This window comes from Carlito syrichta, unplaced genomic scaffold (assembly GCF_000164805.1).
Source record: "Carlito syrichta isolate Samal-C Ts95f unplaced genomic scaffold, Tarsius_syrichta-2.0.1 Scaffold84685, whole genome shotgun sequence".
NCBI lineage: Eukaryota > Metazoa > Chordata > Mammalia > Primates > Tarsiidae > Carlito > Carlito syrichta.
In genome coordinates, this window is record NW_007028781.1 from 57,552 (window position 1) to 72,353 (window position 14,802).

Sequence of the window (14,802 nt, forward strand, 5' to 3'; positions counted from 1 at the left end):
CCCCCCCCCCCACCCATGCACTCCCCAGATTGAGATCACCACACAGAAGGCAGCAGGAGGGGTACAGATGGGTGCACAGCCTCCAACTCAAGGCTCAGAGCAGCCCTGGGAGAGGCTGGTGGTGAGCACAGCCCACATGAGACAGAATAGATACCAGCCTGGCACCTGACACAAAGTAAGTACTCAATAAACAGTCACTGAGAGCTGCCCACTCCAGGTTGTCTTCCCCCTACCCATGGAGCCTTGAAGGCTGACACTGCATTCGCCACTCTGTGGGGAAGTGACCAGACTCCTGGAGACTAAGACCATTTCCAGTCTCTCTTCCCAACTCCCTGATCCTGGTCACTTCTTAACTCCATATCTCATCCCCTAAAGCCCCACTCCTCTGCTCAAGAACTTTCAGCAGCTTCCCACTTACCAAATATCAAGCCTAAATTGCTCTTGGCACTCAATGCCCTCTGTGTGGCCCAGTCCCAACTAGACTAAATACTATGACAGTAACAATGGCTAGCATTTCCTGGGTACTCAGTATGCATAAAGATTGTGGCACAGAAAGTCCAATTTAAATCTTCCAATAACCCTGCAAAGTAAGCATGATTGTACACCCATTTTTACAGGCGAGAAAACTGAGGCTCAGAGAGGCAGATTAACTTGCCTTAGGGCATGCAGTTAGAAAGCAGCAGAGCAGAGCTTGGAAGTTCAGGCTGCTGCTAGACTCTGAAACATTTCAACAAGTCATATTGCCTCCCAGAGCTGATCTTAGGGGTCACCTAGAACACCTGCTTTGCTACAGATGGGAAAACTGAGACTCAGAGAGAAGAAGGGACTGCTACAGTGTAAAACCATCTCCAGCCTCCTCTCCCCACCCCCTCTAGGCCAGCTGAGCCCCTCTTAGACACACAGGCTCAAGGTCATACAGTCCCTCATCTCAAAATCCTGGGTAGGACGTTTGACCTCCACATCACCCATGCCTTTTCTAGCCCTCCCCTATGCCCTCTCCCGGGAACTCACGAGGTGATGAGTCTCTTCTCTAGCGGTCCAGCCACATCGTACATAGCCAGTCGGTCCCGGCACTCGGCCAGTGTCCACTCGAGCCGGAGTTTGAGCATGAGCTTCTCAGGACCCTGCAGGTGCCACAGGCAGCTGGAGGCCAGGTGGTCGGGCCCCTTCAGTCGCAGGACCTGGCCTGGGCCCACATAACTGTAGCGGTAACAGCCTGGAGGAGGAGAGGGTAGACCCCCTGATTCCTGCAGGTCGGAAGGAGATACCCAGGAGCCAGGCCCCGAGAGGTCCTCCCCACGTGGGGTGGGACAGGAGAGGAGCCAGGTGGGGATGGCCAGATAAGCTCAGCCCATCTTTCTCTCTCCCTTTCCAGCCTCCTCATCCATGCATTCATTCGTTGGTGCAATCACTCATTCACTGAACAAACACCTGCTGAGCTTTCCATGTCTGGTGAGTGCCCAGGTAAAGGTCCAGTGGCTACCTGGGAACAACAGGAGCAGTGGGGACAGATATAAACACAGATACAGATACAGACAAAGATACAGACACAGACATAGACACAGACACACACACACACACAGAGAGAGAGAGAGAGATACAGATACAAACATAGGTACAGATACAGATACAGACATAGATGCAGATACAGATATAGACTTAGGTACAAATATAGATACAGACACAGATATAGATATAGATACGGATACAGACAGACACAGATACAGACATTGATACAGATACAGCACAGAGAGACAGACATAAGTACAGATACAGATGCAGATATAGATACAGATACAGACACAGACACAGATACACAGTACAAATATAGACATAGGTTCAGAGACAGATTCAGATACAGATATAGATACAGACATAGATACAGATACAGATACATAGACACAGACACAAATACAGATACAGTCATAGATACAGACACAGACATAGACACAGACACAGATATAGGTACAGATTCAGATGCAGACATAGATACAGATACAGATATAGATACAGATACAATACAGATATAGACATAGGTACAGATACAGACATAGATACAGATACAGACATAGGTACAGAGACAGATTCAGATACAGATATAGATACCAGCATAGGTACAGATACAGATACAGACATAGATACAAATACAGATACAGACATAGGTATACAGATATAGATACAGACACAGACACAGACAGATACAGATACAGACACAGATACAGATATAGATACAGATACAGACATATGTACAGATACAGACACAGACACAGATACAGACACAGACATAGATACAGCCCAGAGAGACAGAAATAGAGTCAGATACAGATAAAGACATATGTGCAGATACAGATGCAGGCATAGACACAGATACAGACACAGATGCACAGTATAGATAAAGACATAGGTACAGAGACAGATTCAGATACAGATAAAGATACAGACATAGATACAGATACAGACACATACATAGGTATACAGATATAGATACAGACACAAACACAGATATAGGTACAGATACAGATGCAGACACATATACAGATACAGATATAGACATAGACACAGGTACAGATACAAACATAAGTATACAGATATAGATATAGATACAGACACAGACACAGATATAGGTACAGATACAGACACACATACAGATACAGATACAGACATGGATACAGATACAGACATAGACACAGGCACAGATGCAGACATAAGTACAGATACAGATACAGATGACACAGACACAGACAGGATTAGCTCAGGAGGTGAGGGTCTTAAACATGACCTGTGGGTTGGGGACATCCTAGGGTCCCCAGCGTGAGCAAAGGGGCAGAGGCCAGCAGGGGAGCTTTGAGGAATCTGAGCACAGAGCGGTGTAGCTGGACACAGGGTCCAGGTCACACCCAGGATGGACACTGCTTTCTCCTGTGCCTTGGGAAACCATAGGAGGTTACACAGGGCTGGGGCATAGTCTGGTTTGGATCCCAGAGTCCCCTGCCTACTCGAGGTGATATTGGGGTGGTTGAGGTGGCATGCATGAGGGGAGAAGGGAGGAGGTTCACTTCCGGTGGAGAGTAGGTGTGCACTCGGAAGAGCTGGGAGGCAGCCCCACAGGGAGGCCATTAGCTTGAAGCTAAAGGCGAGGCTGAAGCAGGTTGTGCTTACTGAATGTTTGCTACGTCCCACTCACCACCTCCCTGAAGCCCACAGCAGCTCCATGAAATACTTCCTATAGCCGGGCTTGGTGACTCAGCCTGTAATCCCGTGCTTTGAGAGGCCAAGGTGAGTGGATTGCCTGAGCCCGCGGGTTCGAGACCCGCCTGGGCAACTTGGCGAGACCTCATCTCTACAATAAATCAAAAAATTAACCGGGGGTTTTAGCACACGCCTGTAGTTCCAGTTACCTGGAAGACTGAGGCGGAAGGGTCACTGGAGCCCAGCAGGTCAAGGCTGCAGTGGCCGGGAGCAGCCACTGCACTCCAGTCTGGGCGACAGAGTGAGACTCCAACTCAAACAAACAAACAAACAAAAACCAAATACTTCCTATAACCGTGCTCATTGTGCAGACCTGGACCAGACAAATCCGGGGTCACCTACTCACCACTTAATCGTTCCTGGGCCTTGTTTGTCTCATCTATGGAATGGGGACAGTAACACACCCTTGCAGGGTGGTCATAAGACATGTTTGAGTGCTCAGCACGGGGCCTCGCACAGTAGGGGCTCAGGAAAGGCAGGACGGTTCCTTTTTAGGTGGGTATGGGGAGAGGGAGGAGATGGGGCTGTGGAGACAGTCCTATGACCTAGTCCTGTGACCTGTCACTCACTGCTGGGACCACTTGAAGCTCAGCCCTCGTCCACATCACCTTCCCCATCACACCCCCACACTGGTGAGCCTCCTCCCCTGCATTGAATCCATGGGCTTTGAAGAGACAGAACTTGCCAAGCAGTGCCTCCTACATCATTCATTTATTCACTCTCTCATTCATGCATTCATTCAAATAGTTATGGAGCACCACCTGTGTGTTTGAGTTAGGCGCCAGGGTCCAGCAGTGAACACATCCTCTCCCATGGAGCTACCCCATCTCATTTAAATCTCACCATGAGCCTGGGAGGCAGGGAGGTTGGGTGTCCTTCCTGAAAACGGTAGCGATTTAAGATTGAGCCTGGGATGTGGGAGGCAGCCTGGTGACTCCAGATTATAAAATCTGAGTTTTCAATCTATTTTCTCTGCTTTAAAACATCTTTGAAAGGTCGCCGACAAGCAAAGAACCCTCTGTCAGCTGGGTCAGCCTGAGGAAGGCCCCCAGGGCTGGCCATCCACTGGACTCTAGTAGGGGACCGCAGGAGTTGGGGGGATGGAGAGGAGGAGGGTATGGCTTTCATCGCTGGGCACCACCACTATCAGCTGTGTGGCCCTGGGCCCGTGGCTCTGCTACTCTGAGTTCTGTCAAATGCGCACAGTAATAACTCCTGTCCCATCTCTTTCTCTGGGTGGTTCTGAGGTGGATATGCTTTGCTCTGCTGCTGCTGCCGGTTACTCAGTGCCCTCTCCTAACCCTCGGTCATCTTGACCCAGTGAGGAGCTAACCTTCCCAGGGAGCAATGCTGACACCTGCCTGGAGAAGGAACAGGACCCCTGGTACCTGCACTCCCACCTGCAGCTGGGAAGGATGCTGGCTGTTCCTCGGCGTTTGTATTCTTTAAATCTCGCTCCAAGCTCATGCTTTGCTCTGGCCAGTTTAATGATCACCTTTATGAAGGCTGATGATGTAGAGAGGTCTAGGTATGTGCTGGTCCCTCTTGCTAATCAGGAACACCTTTGGGGAGCCTGGCACCTCTGGTCTCTGGGAGGAAGTAAAGGAGCACATGCTTTCTCTTCTCTTGGGCCTTTGCTCACGCTGTTTTCTCTATCCTGGTGCCTTTTCCCCTGATCACCCTGACCCATTCCCACCTATCCCTCATGCCTGAGTCTGACGCCTCCTGTGTGAAGTCTTCCTGGATCCCTCAGGCAGGAGCAAGTCCTTCCACCTGTGGATTCTGGCACTCTGCCTTGAGTCTCTGGGAAGAGGCTTCTGCCCCTGGGCACCACTGTCCTCCAGGCAGAGCGATTCCCTCCCTCCACGCCCCCTGGGGCCTCTCTTCTCGCTCTGGCACTGGGTGTTATGAGAACCTGTTTATGTGCCTGTCTTGCAGGCCCAGAGCTCCATCGAGGGCAAGGGTGAGAACACAGTCATTCTGGTATCCTGGGCGCGGGCCGGGACCTGGCAGGGAGGAAGTGCTTGGAAAGTCTACTGAAGGAGTGTGGGCTTGTCATCTCTGCCTCTGAGACGCTGGAAAGTGGGTGCGCTGGGCGTGCACGGAACCAGACAGACAAATAAGAGCATCTGCCAGAAACACAGGGACACGCAGCATGGCACACAGTACAGACAAGCGTCATGCGTGCACTGACGCAGTGTGCACTGACACGAGGGCACGTGTGCACACGTGGACACAGCACCGGCACCACTTACTCAGAAGACCTGGCCAGGGCCGAGTGCTAACCAGGTGCCAGTCCTTCCCTCTCTCCACTCCCAGCAACCTCGGCCCCCACAGGGTCCAGCAGATGGCTAGCCCTGGGGACTGCCCTTTGGCTGACCACACTGACAGAGGGGCCTTGCTCCTCCATGACCCTTCAAAGAAGAAGTTTTAACACAGAGAAAATAGACTTAGGTTTTTGTTCACAAAAGCTGGGCCCTTGGGGGAATCCAGGTTTTCTCTGAACCCACAGACTTGACTTGCCCTGGGCAGAGCCGGGGACTGAGGGGTGTGCCGGGAGGGCCGGGTTCAGGGTGTCTGCTTGTTGTTTCCACCATCAGGCAGCGTTTCTTGGGGTGGAGGAGGCCTGCCTCAGCCCAACAGTGGTTCTGGGGTTGCAATGCAAATTCCTGAGGGGAATGTGGGTTCTGCATTTTAACTTACTTTCCAGGGGGTTCCTGGGAGCCTCTGAGTTTGAGAACCACTGTTACAAACCACAAAGTAGGAGGAGAGGCATGAAGTTATAAAAGCCATCCTCTCTGTGATCAAAAAGAAATGATCCCAAACTTGAAATAAAGCAGAAAGACGACTCCACTGAGAGTCATTTCAATACCACGCTTGAGCAGGGAGTCTCAATGTGGTGCCTCTTGGAGTGCGCTGAGATCCCTTCAGGAGGACCTCAAGGTCAAAATCACTGTCACAATCATACTAAGGACAGTGTCTTTTGTCTCTCCCCAGCTGTGGGCCAGGCTGGGTGTGTAGACTGTGCTATGCCAAGCCTGGCCCAAGGTGTTGTCTCATGTCTCCCAAAGACTCGGGAGGAACAGCTCTGACTTACCATTGACTGCTGATTGTCAAGTGCCAGGTTTTGTAGAGACTTGGGTGTTAACTTCTAGAGGCTAATAGGCTGTAAGTGATTTGGGTTCACTAGCAAAGATAACCCCAAATGTTAGAGCTTTATTGTCGGGTAGGATATTAACCAGTTTTCTATCTAACTTGGTAATCTCACTTCAGCAATTATTTTTTCCCACTAATGATAGAGAGATTATAGATGGATGGATAGATAGATAGATAACATATAGGTGGATGGATAGATAGATGATAGATCAAAGATAGATGACAGGTAAATACATAGTAGGTAGACGGTAGATAGATAGATAGATAGATAGATAGATAGATAGATAGATAGATAGATAGATAGATAGATGTACAGACAGACAGATGAGTGAGAGAGAGAGATCAGTGTCTTGTGTTCTTTGCAATCCTGCTGGTTTTCTCATGAATACATTAAATTCATCTTTGACACATGCTCACTCTATCTCTGTGAGATAATTATGATTTCAACTTTTTGGAAATTGTACTTTGACCTCATCACCTCCACCCGCCCAAGGAAGTAAGCATCAGACCAGCAAGATGGGAGTAAGGGAAGGTCAAAAAGGGTATAACTAGGTTTTAAGCTCTGTCTCCTCCCTGAGACAGGGTTGAGCTGCTCACCCCACCTTAGCTCTAGAGGAATCTGAGAATTCAGGGGCTTATACTCGGGCGACAGGGTACAGCAGCCCAGGTGTGGACCGCACAACTCCAGGAGTCACCAGTCACACATACTACAACGTAGACAGTGGCCCTGGCATTGAACAGCATGATGACTCTGCTGTACTTTGCTGTACTTTGCTTCCCTGGGCTCAGCTGAAAGATGGTGAGTCCCCTTGGAGTAAACCAAGGTGACTCCAGCAATATGACACCACGTGGGGAGGGAGGGCTGATAAGCCAGGCTGAGAGGGGAAGGAAAAGGTGGAGGGCGTATGCTGTCATGCAATAGAACTGTTGCCTCCAAAGGACCAAGTTTAAATCCAAAGGGACTGGTCAACCCTGGACTGGCAAGATGACCATCAGTAGAGACAGTGGCTTGTGGTCAGGGTGACTTCAGCGATAGAAAGACAGAGGCACCTTTAGGTGCCAGGAAGCCTGCCGCTCACTCCCCCTCCCATGGGAGCAGACACACACCCGTCCACAGGACACCCTCATGCCTGTGCGCACACCACCACCTCCCCTCCCCCACAAGCCCCAAGCCTCGATCAGGACTGTCCCCAAGTCAACCCTGGCATGCCCTGGGCAATTCCAGGCCAGTCTCCCTGCACCCACTATAGAAGCCCTGTGGCCCCAACACGGAACCCCACCAAGAAAAACAGCAACGTAAAAGGCAAGCAGAGAGGAAAAAAAAAAAAAGGAGCGTACCCAGCGTGGAATTCAGCGCAACTATGTCTTTCACGCTGGCTTCTGTTAAAAGGAAGTGAACAAACAAGAACAAAAATAAATAAAACACAGAGAAAATAAAAACAGAGTAGACCATAAGAGTCAGCCTCATCTGAGATTTACCCTAAATGCCCCCCTCCCCAGCCCTGGCTCCTGGCCGTTTGGTGGCCCATTCCAAGAGCACCCAGCCCTGCGGGTGGCCTCCCCGGCCTCAACACCGGCTGTGTCCCCGAGCCTACAGAGGCTGCTGGCCCCACCCTCCCTTCCCAGTACTGACCCAGTATCACCAGGCCCTCGGGGTCCACGTCGTATTCCGCCCTGTAGGGGGCAGGAGCTGAACCGTTGGCCGTGGACAGCAGCTCCGCCATCAGCAGCGCCCGCACCATATCGGGGCTCAGCGTCGGCCGCTGGTACTCGGGGATTTGGAGAACGAGCCAGAAGAAGCAGGTGAGGGGTCCCTCCCTAAGGTGGGCGGAAGTGAGAGGGGCCAGGAGAGGAGCCCAAAGTCTGGTCCCTGCCCAGCCCCCACTGGTACGCACTGAGCACTTATTTTGTCACAGGTCCCAGGCATTAACACCTAACCATCTATCATCAAGCTCCCTGTGAAACCTCCCCTGAGGGAGGTGTGCTCACCATCCCCATTTGATGGGTGGGGAGGTTGAGGCATGAGAGGTTGTATGCCGCAGGCCATGCCATAAGTGGTAGAATCAGATGTGAACTGGGCCTGGAGCTTACGTACTCAATGTCCCCACAACATGGCCTCGCCTAATGCATGCCAGGCCCTTGACTAGGACTTTGCAGTCATTGCCTCGTGCAAACCTACCACTCCCACGTGCCCATTCTACAGATGAGGAGAGCAAGCCCAACGGAAGGAGGTAACACGCAGGAAGCCAAGTGGCCTCTCCAGACCTTCCTTTCCCCATTTTAAAAACGAGGACAGCCAGGTTCGGTGGCTCAGCCTGTAATCCCACGACTTGGGAGGCCGAGGTGAGTGGATTGCCTGAGCCCGCAGGTTCGAGACCTGCCTGGGCAGGCGAGACCTCATCTCTACAGTAAATCAAAAAAATTAGACGGGTATGGTAGCGCATGCCTGTAGTTCCAGCTACTTGGAAGGCTGAGGCGGAAGGATCGCCGGAGCCCAGCAGGTCGAGGCTGCGGTGGCCAGGAGCGGCCACTGCACTCCAGTCTGGGCAACAATGAGACTCCAACTCAAAAAAAAAAAAAACGAGGACAATGCATCAGAGGCCCACAGTGCCCCTTTGTTCCTTAAGTCTGGGATTCCAGCAGGGGCCGGGGACAACTTACCCAAAGGAGTAGACAGAACTGGAGTTGTAGTAAGTTCCCAGGCGGGTGCTGGCAATGAGCTCCTTGAGCTGCGGGGAGGAAAGACAAGAGCCCCTGGGACCCTCCATGGGGCAGACAGCGTGGCCTTCCTACCTCGGGGTGGCCTTTTCTCCACACGGCAGTCCTGATTGATGAGGAAGCCCACAAGGTGGAGTGGCCGCTGGTGGTCACACAGCGGGCAGTGGCCCAGCCAGGCCACATACCTCTCCTGGGTCCACCTCTTTCTCTCTCCCATCAGTGCCACCAGTGACCTCTTTGCCCTTGTCAAAAGTCACCCCTCTGCTGGGCACCGTGGCTCATGCCCATAATCCCAGCACTTTGGGAGGCCAAGGCGGGAGGATTGCTTGAGCCCAGGAGTTCGAGACCAGCCTAGGCAACATAGCACAACCTTGTCTTTACAAAAAAAAAAGAAAATTAGCCTGGTATGTTGGTGTGGGCTTATAGTCTCAGCTACTCAGGAGGCTGAGGAGGAAGGATCGCCTGAGCCAAGGAGGTTGAGGCTGCAGTGGGCTGGGATCATGACTGCCCTCCAGCCTGGACAACAGAGTCCCTGACTCAAAAAAAAGTCATCCCTCAACTCTGAGGTTCCCAGGTCCCTTCCACATCCCTTCCCAGCAGCCTGGTCACAGCCAGCTTCCTCTGACCAGGAGCACAGCTGGCTGGAGTTTTTGCAATTTTCTCACTATACTGCCGCAGGGCACGGTTGGTTTCCAAGTCTTTTGAGCATCCTGGAAGTAAGGCTCACCTTGTCTCAGCCTTATTTCCACCCACAACAGCCAGGTCCTGTTAAGATTATCCCCATTTTCCAGAGGAAACAGAGAGCCTCGGGCTGGGCCCCCCAGAAGCTGACCCTGCATTGGGGGTATGAGGTATGTGGGTTATTTGCAGGGGATTCTGGGAAACCAGTTGTGGGTGTGGGAAAAGAGACAGAAGGGTGGGCAGCTAACAGGGGGCTGTTGATGAATAGTCTCAAGCTGGAGGCGTCTGAGACCCAACCCAACAAGGCATCTCTGGGAGATGATGTTGGGCGTCTTCAGAACTGGCCCCTTCCAGGGCCGAGGAAGCCAGGGTATAGATCCACCCACCCCAGCTCTCAGGGCCAAGGGTGCTCGAGGAACAACTTCCAGCTCATCTGGCTGCCTTCGGGACAGCGGTCCTGTGGCCTAGGAGCGGAAGGCCAGGCTCCGCGCATGGAGCCACTGCCCTGTCAGGGAGGGTGGGGTGGAGCCCTGACAGCACCAGCCGCACTGAGCGACCTTCCCAAAGACCACACTCCTCCCCTGGTGTGAAGTGCCATCAGGATATCATCCAAGTGCACATGACCCCAGGGCCACCTCCCTTTCCCACCACGGTGAACCACGTCCCCTCCCATGGTGCCAAGAACAGGGTCGTGCTCCCCGGGAGTACTCCCGATGGGCTGACCGTCAGACTTAATGTGGTCAGACCCCCTTGTCTCTCTTTCTGGCCCCACATCCCCGCCCCCTCGTCCCCGAAATCCTTTCCTACCATCTTCTGAGCTTTGGCGGTTTCACTGCGGAAGGCACTGGATTCCCGGCGAGCAAGGTCCTGGGAGAAGTGGCGATTGAGCACTCGGAGGCTGCCTGCGAACACCTGGCTGACCGTCGCCTCCGCTCTGTACCCTGCCCAGGAGGGAACCGGCAGAGTTAACCGAGGAGGCAGAGGACAAAGGCTCCTGTCTCTCCCACGCTTTTTCTGGCCCCCTGAACCCTCAGCTCAGCCTCAGTGTCTTGGGCCTGCAAGCTGCCACCACCATTATCATATTAGTCACCGCCATGGTCATCATGGTCACCCAAAGTTCATTTGATGACAAACTGGCTGGAAGGCACCAGGGAGGAGAGAGGCCCACGGGTGGATGGTGTCCCACAGGACCCCAGTGGGAAGCTGACATAGTGACCGGTCCAGAACATGGATGACTCGAAGGCCAGGAAACCCAGACGGGCCCCAAAGGCCAAGGTGGGCAACACTCTGCATCCTTCCACAGACCGGGTTGTCCAGGAGTTCCACTAGTCTGTGCAAAGCACCCGCCATGATACACTAAGGTCACACTCCTCCCCTGGTGAGAGGCACCATCAGGATATCATCCGAGTGCACGTGACCCAAGTACCGCCTCCCTTTTCCACCACGGTGAACCAAGTCCCCTCCCATGGTGTCTTAGACAGATGTGTCCCCCCTTGTGTGGCTGATGACGGTGGGTAACCACACAGCACACGGGACCCATCTGTGAGGAGCACCATCAGAGAGAAGCACAAGTGCAACTGAGGCGACATGACAAAGTCCAGCCTGATCCAGGGTGACCCTCCAGCTGAGATGTGAGGACGGGGACACCATGCATTGGGAAGAGAAGGAGGGGGCATGCCTTCAAGGCAGAGGGAACAGCATGTGCAAAGACCTTGTGGCAGAGATCATAGTGAGGGTTAAAAGCCTGTTTGGGCTGGGCTCGGTGGCTCAGCCTGTAATCCCGTGATTTGGGAGGCCGAGGTGAGTAAATTGCCCGAGCCCGCGGGTTCGAGACTCGCCTGGGCAACTTGGAGAGACCTCATCTCTACAACAAATCAAAAAAATTAGCCAGGTGTGGTGGTAGCACGCACCTGTAGTTCCAGCTACTTGGAAGGCTGAGGCGGAAGGATCCCCGGAGCCCAGCAGGTTGAGGATGCATTGGCCGGGAGCAGCCACTGCACTCTAGTCTGGGCGACTGAGTGACACTCCAACTCAAAAAAATAAAAAAATAAAAAAATAAAGATAAAAGCCTGTTTGGCTGGAGCAGTCAGAGAGGGGGAGGGGCAACAGAGGGCTGGGTCTTAGCAGGACCCATCTGTGAGAAGTGTCATCAAAGAGAAGCACAAGTGCCATTGAGGGAACACGACAAAGTCCAGCCTGGGGACAGGAGCACTGGGGACATGGGAGCAGGGAAAAGGCGCCCAAAGGGACACTGACAGATGCTGCTGCTGGAGGAGAGAGGGTCTTTGCTGGCACCAGGCCACTGTGTGGGCCGAGGGTGTGGGATCTGGGCCCAGCCAGAGAGCACGTGGTGCAGCCGGGAGGGCAGGGTGGCCATCGTCACCAGGGCTCCTCTTCTGAGCGGTGTTTTCTCACCGAAGCAGGAGGCAAGGGCAGGGGTGTGTGGGCTTGAGAAGATAGCATCAAACTCCTGCCTGGGAGAGCAGGAGAGGGAGAGGACCGGCAATGCCACTGGTGGCACTAAAGGCTCTGCTGCCATCTGCCTTGGGAAGCAGCCCGTGCTCTGTGGGTCTCTGCTCACCTCCCTTGGGGGCCGTCATCGGGACTTGCCCACCTCTCCTTCCAGATGGAGCCGGGATGGCTCTGGCTCACCTTCTTGCCCAGCACCCAGTGCGAGAGCACGGCCTGGCCCGGGCGGGAGGAGTCATTCAAATCACACCCAAACGCCTCCTCTGCCCTAATCCCTAAGGGGGGTTGGCTTCCCTCCGCTGAGACTTGGGAGCACTCAGCCCCCCAGGTCTTTGGCCCTGGCACAGCTCTCCTGGTGGGAGTGATTGGTCCCAGGAGCAAAATTAGGAGGAATTAGACTCCTCTGCAAGAGCCCATTGGCAGGCAAGCTCCTGGCCCTCTACTCAATGCCCCATGGTTCACCTTGAAGACTAATTATCCCACCACCTGAGGAGACTCCTGCAGCCCTGTGCTATTTGGGGCACTGGCTCCCTGCTGGTGGTGAAATGCCCATGGCATCTGCTCCCTGCCCATGCTGCTCACCTCTGAGTGGAATCACCACGTGCCACTGTAAGCAGGGCCATGTCAGACCTGGGGTTCCTCACAGCGTCACCCCCAGAAGCTGATTCCAGACACCCCTGCCCTGATCCCTCTTGGAGTTGCGCCTTGGAAGAACTATCTCTGCTATTCCCAAGTTGGTCCTGGATTGCTTTCAGCAGGCCTGGAATTCCAGCAGGAGACTTAGCCAGTAAGATCACTATTTAAGGCCAGACACAGTGACTCACACCTGTAATCCCAGCATTTTGGGAGGCTGAACCCAGGAGTTTGAGGCCAGCCTGGGCAACATAACAAAACCTCATCTCCAAAAAAAAAAAAAAAAATTTAGCCAGGCTTGCCTGTAGTCCCAACTATTCAGGATACTGAAGTAGAAGGATCATCTAAACCCAGAAGGTTGAGGCTGCCATGAACCATGATCATTGTGATCGCTAAAAAAAAAAAAAAAAATCACCATTTAACCTCTGTAGAATGCACAATGGGACAATTCTGGGGTGTTTGCCACTGAATGAATGAATGAACAAATGAATGAATGAGACTTCTACAGTGTACAGGGAGCGTTTTCACAGGCACAGTCTAGTTAGGTTTCCCCACTACTCCTCACTGTCAAGAGCAAAAGAATGAGGTACAGTCTCCACTGGTTTTACAGAAAGACAGTAGGTGCCCAGGAGAATTTATTCAATGACAATGAACGGAAGGCTGGATTGAACAGGCCCAGAGCGTGGGCCAGTTGCTCTCGGAGCTCCAGGGGGTGCCCAAGGGTCGTGATATCAGAGAGGGAGGCCCACATTAGGGGCCTGGGTATGGGGTTCCCTCCATCTCCTTTCATGCTGGGCCCGGGAGACACCGGTGACGGGGCTGTGTTCCCCACGCTAGAGGAGCAGCCAGGCAGGACTCAAGTGAGCAGAGGCACTAATTGGCACCTGGCTCCCTGGGCACCTCTGGGCTCCTCCAGCAGGGCTGGCTGGCTCCGAGCCTCAGGCGAGGAGAGGCAGTGTTTAGTCCCTAGGCTTGTTGGGAGCGCCCTTCCTCCCCAACTGGGGGGAGCTGCAGGCGCTTGACCCAGCGGGGCGCAGAGCTGAGCCACAGGGCCTGGCAGGAGGTCCAGCAGCACTCCCACCCAGAAGGATGGGAGTGAGACTAGAGGGAGGACTTCCTGGCCCAAGGTTGCACTGAGAGTCTCTGAGCATTGCGAAGCCTGGAATCTGGGTCTGTCCTGCTGTACCCGCCACAGCCACCCACGTCCCTCCCCGGTGCCTCTCCCGGGACATGCTGTTACCTAGGAAGTACCAGAGCAGCACCCCCAGGGCAGCCAGCACCACCAGGGCCAGCCATAGGGGTGCCAGGCGGAGGCAGAGCCGGGCTCTCCTCTTGGAGTCCTCCGGGACCTTGAACATCCCCTCTGGCTCTGCTTCCTCGCCGTCACCTCCGTCACCTTGCCCGCCAGCCGACTGGGGGGCCTCGGCCACGGGCATCCTGGTGGGGAGACAGACAAGAGTTGGGAACAGCCTGGCGTCTGCGCGGTAGCTTTGCTGAGCACCGATGGGCATACACTCAAGGCAGCACCCCGCTTTTTGGAGTGGAAGGGCAACCAACCAGGTGGCAGGGGCTGGCAGCCAACACCCAGCCGACCACCAAGGAGGGAAGCTGCCTCAGAGCAGTGAGGCCAGGGAGCAGGCAGGGGGGCTGGGCTCGGCCCAACTCCGGAACCCACTTTTGCCTCCACAGTCAGAAAACACACGGAAGGTTTCAGTGCCCGAATCCTGCCCCCCGAGACGGAGCAGAGGACACGGCTACAGACATTCATAGGCTTCTGGCAGCTTCTCTCACCTCGCTTCCCTTCCATGCTGGTTCTGGTTGACAGAGCTCCCTGCAAGGCCGACGTAACCGATGCCCCTAGCCCCTGCCCCAGAATCCCTTGAGCCAGCACCGTGT

At 53.8% G+C, this 14,802-nt stretch overlaps 1 protein-coding gene across 2 annotated transcripts in view; it reads right to left on the reverse strand.

Annotated features, from left to right (window-relative positions):
• Positions 1–14,408, reverse strand: part of TMPRSS6 (transmembrane protease, serine 6) — a 35,513-nt gene extending 21,105 nt beyond the window's left edge. For both annotated transcript variants that reach the window (XM_008056509.1, XM_021711585.1), the window contains exons 1-6: positions 14,147–14,408; positions 10,612–10,745; positions 9,067–9,134; positions 8,039–8,223; positions 7,744–7,785; positions 1,012–1,216 (exon numbers count right to left, since the gene is read on the reverse strand). In XM_008056509.1, the coding sequence (XP_008054700.1) occupies positions 1,012–1,216; positions 7,744–7,785; positions 8,039–8,223; positions 9,067–9,134; positions 10,612–10,745; positions 14,147–14,342 (830 nt within the window). In that variant the 5' untranslated portion in view covers positions 14,343–14,408. The remainder of the gene's footprint in view (positions 1–1,011; positions 1,217–7,743; positions 7,786–8,038; positions 8,224–9,066; positions 9,135–10,611; positions 10,746–14,146) is intronic.
• Between the last annotated feature and the right edge of the window lie 394 nt (positions 14,409–14,802).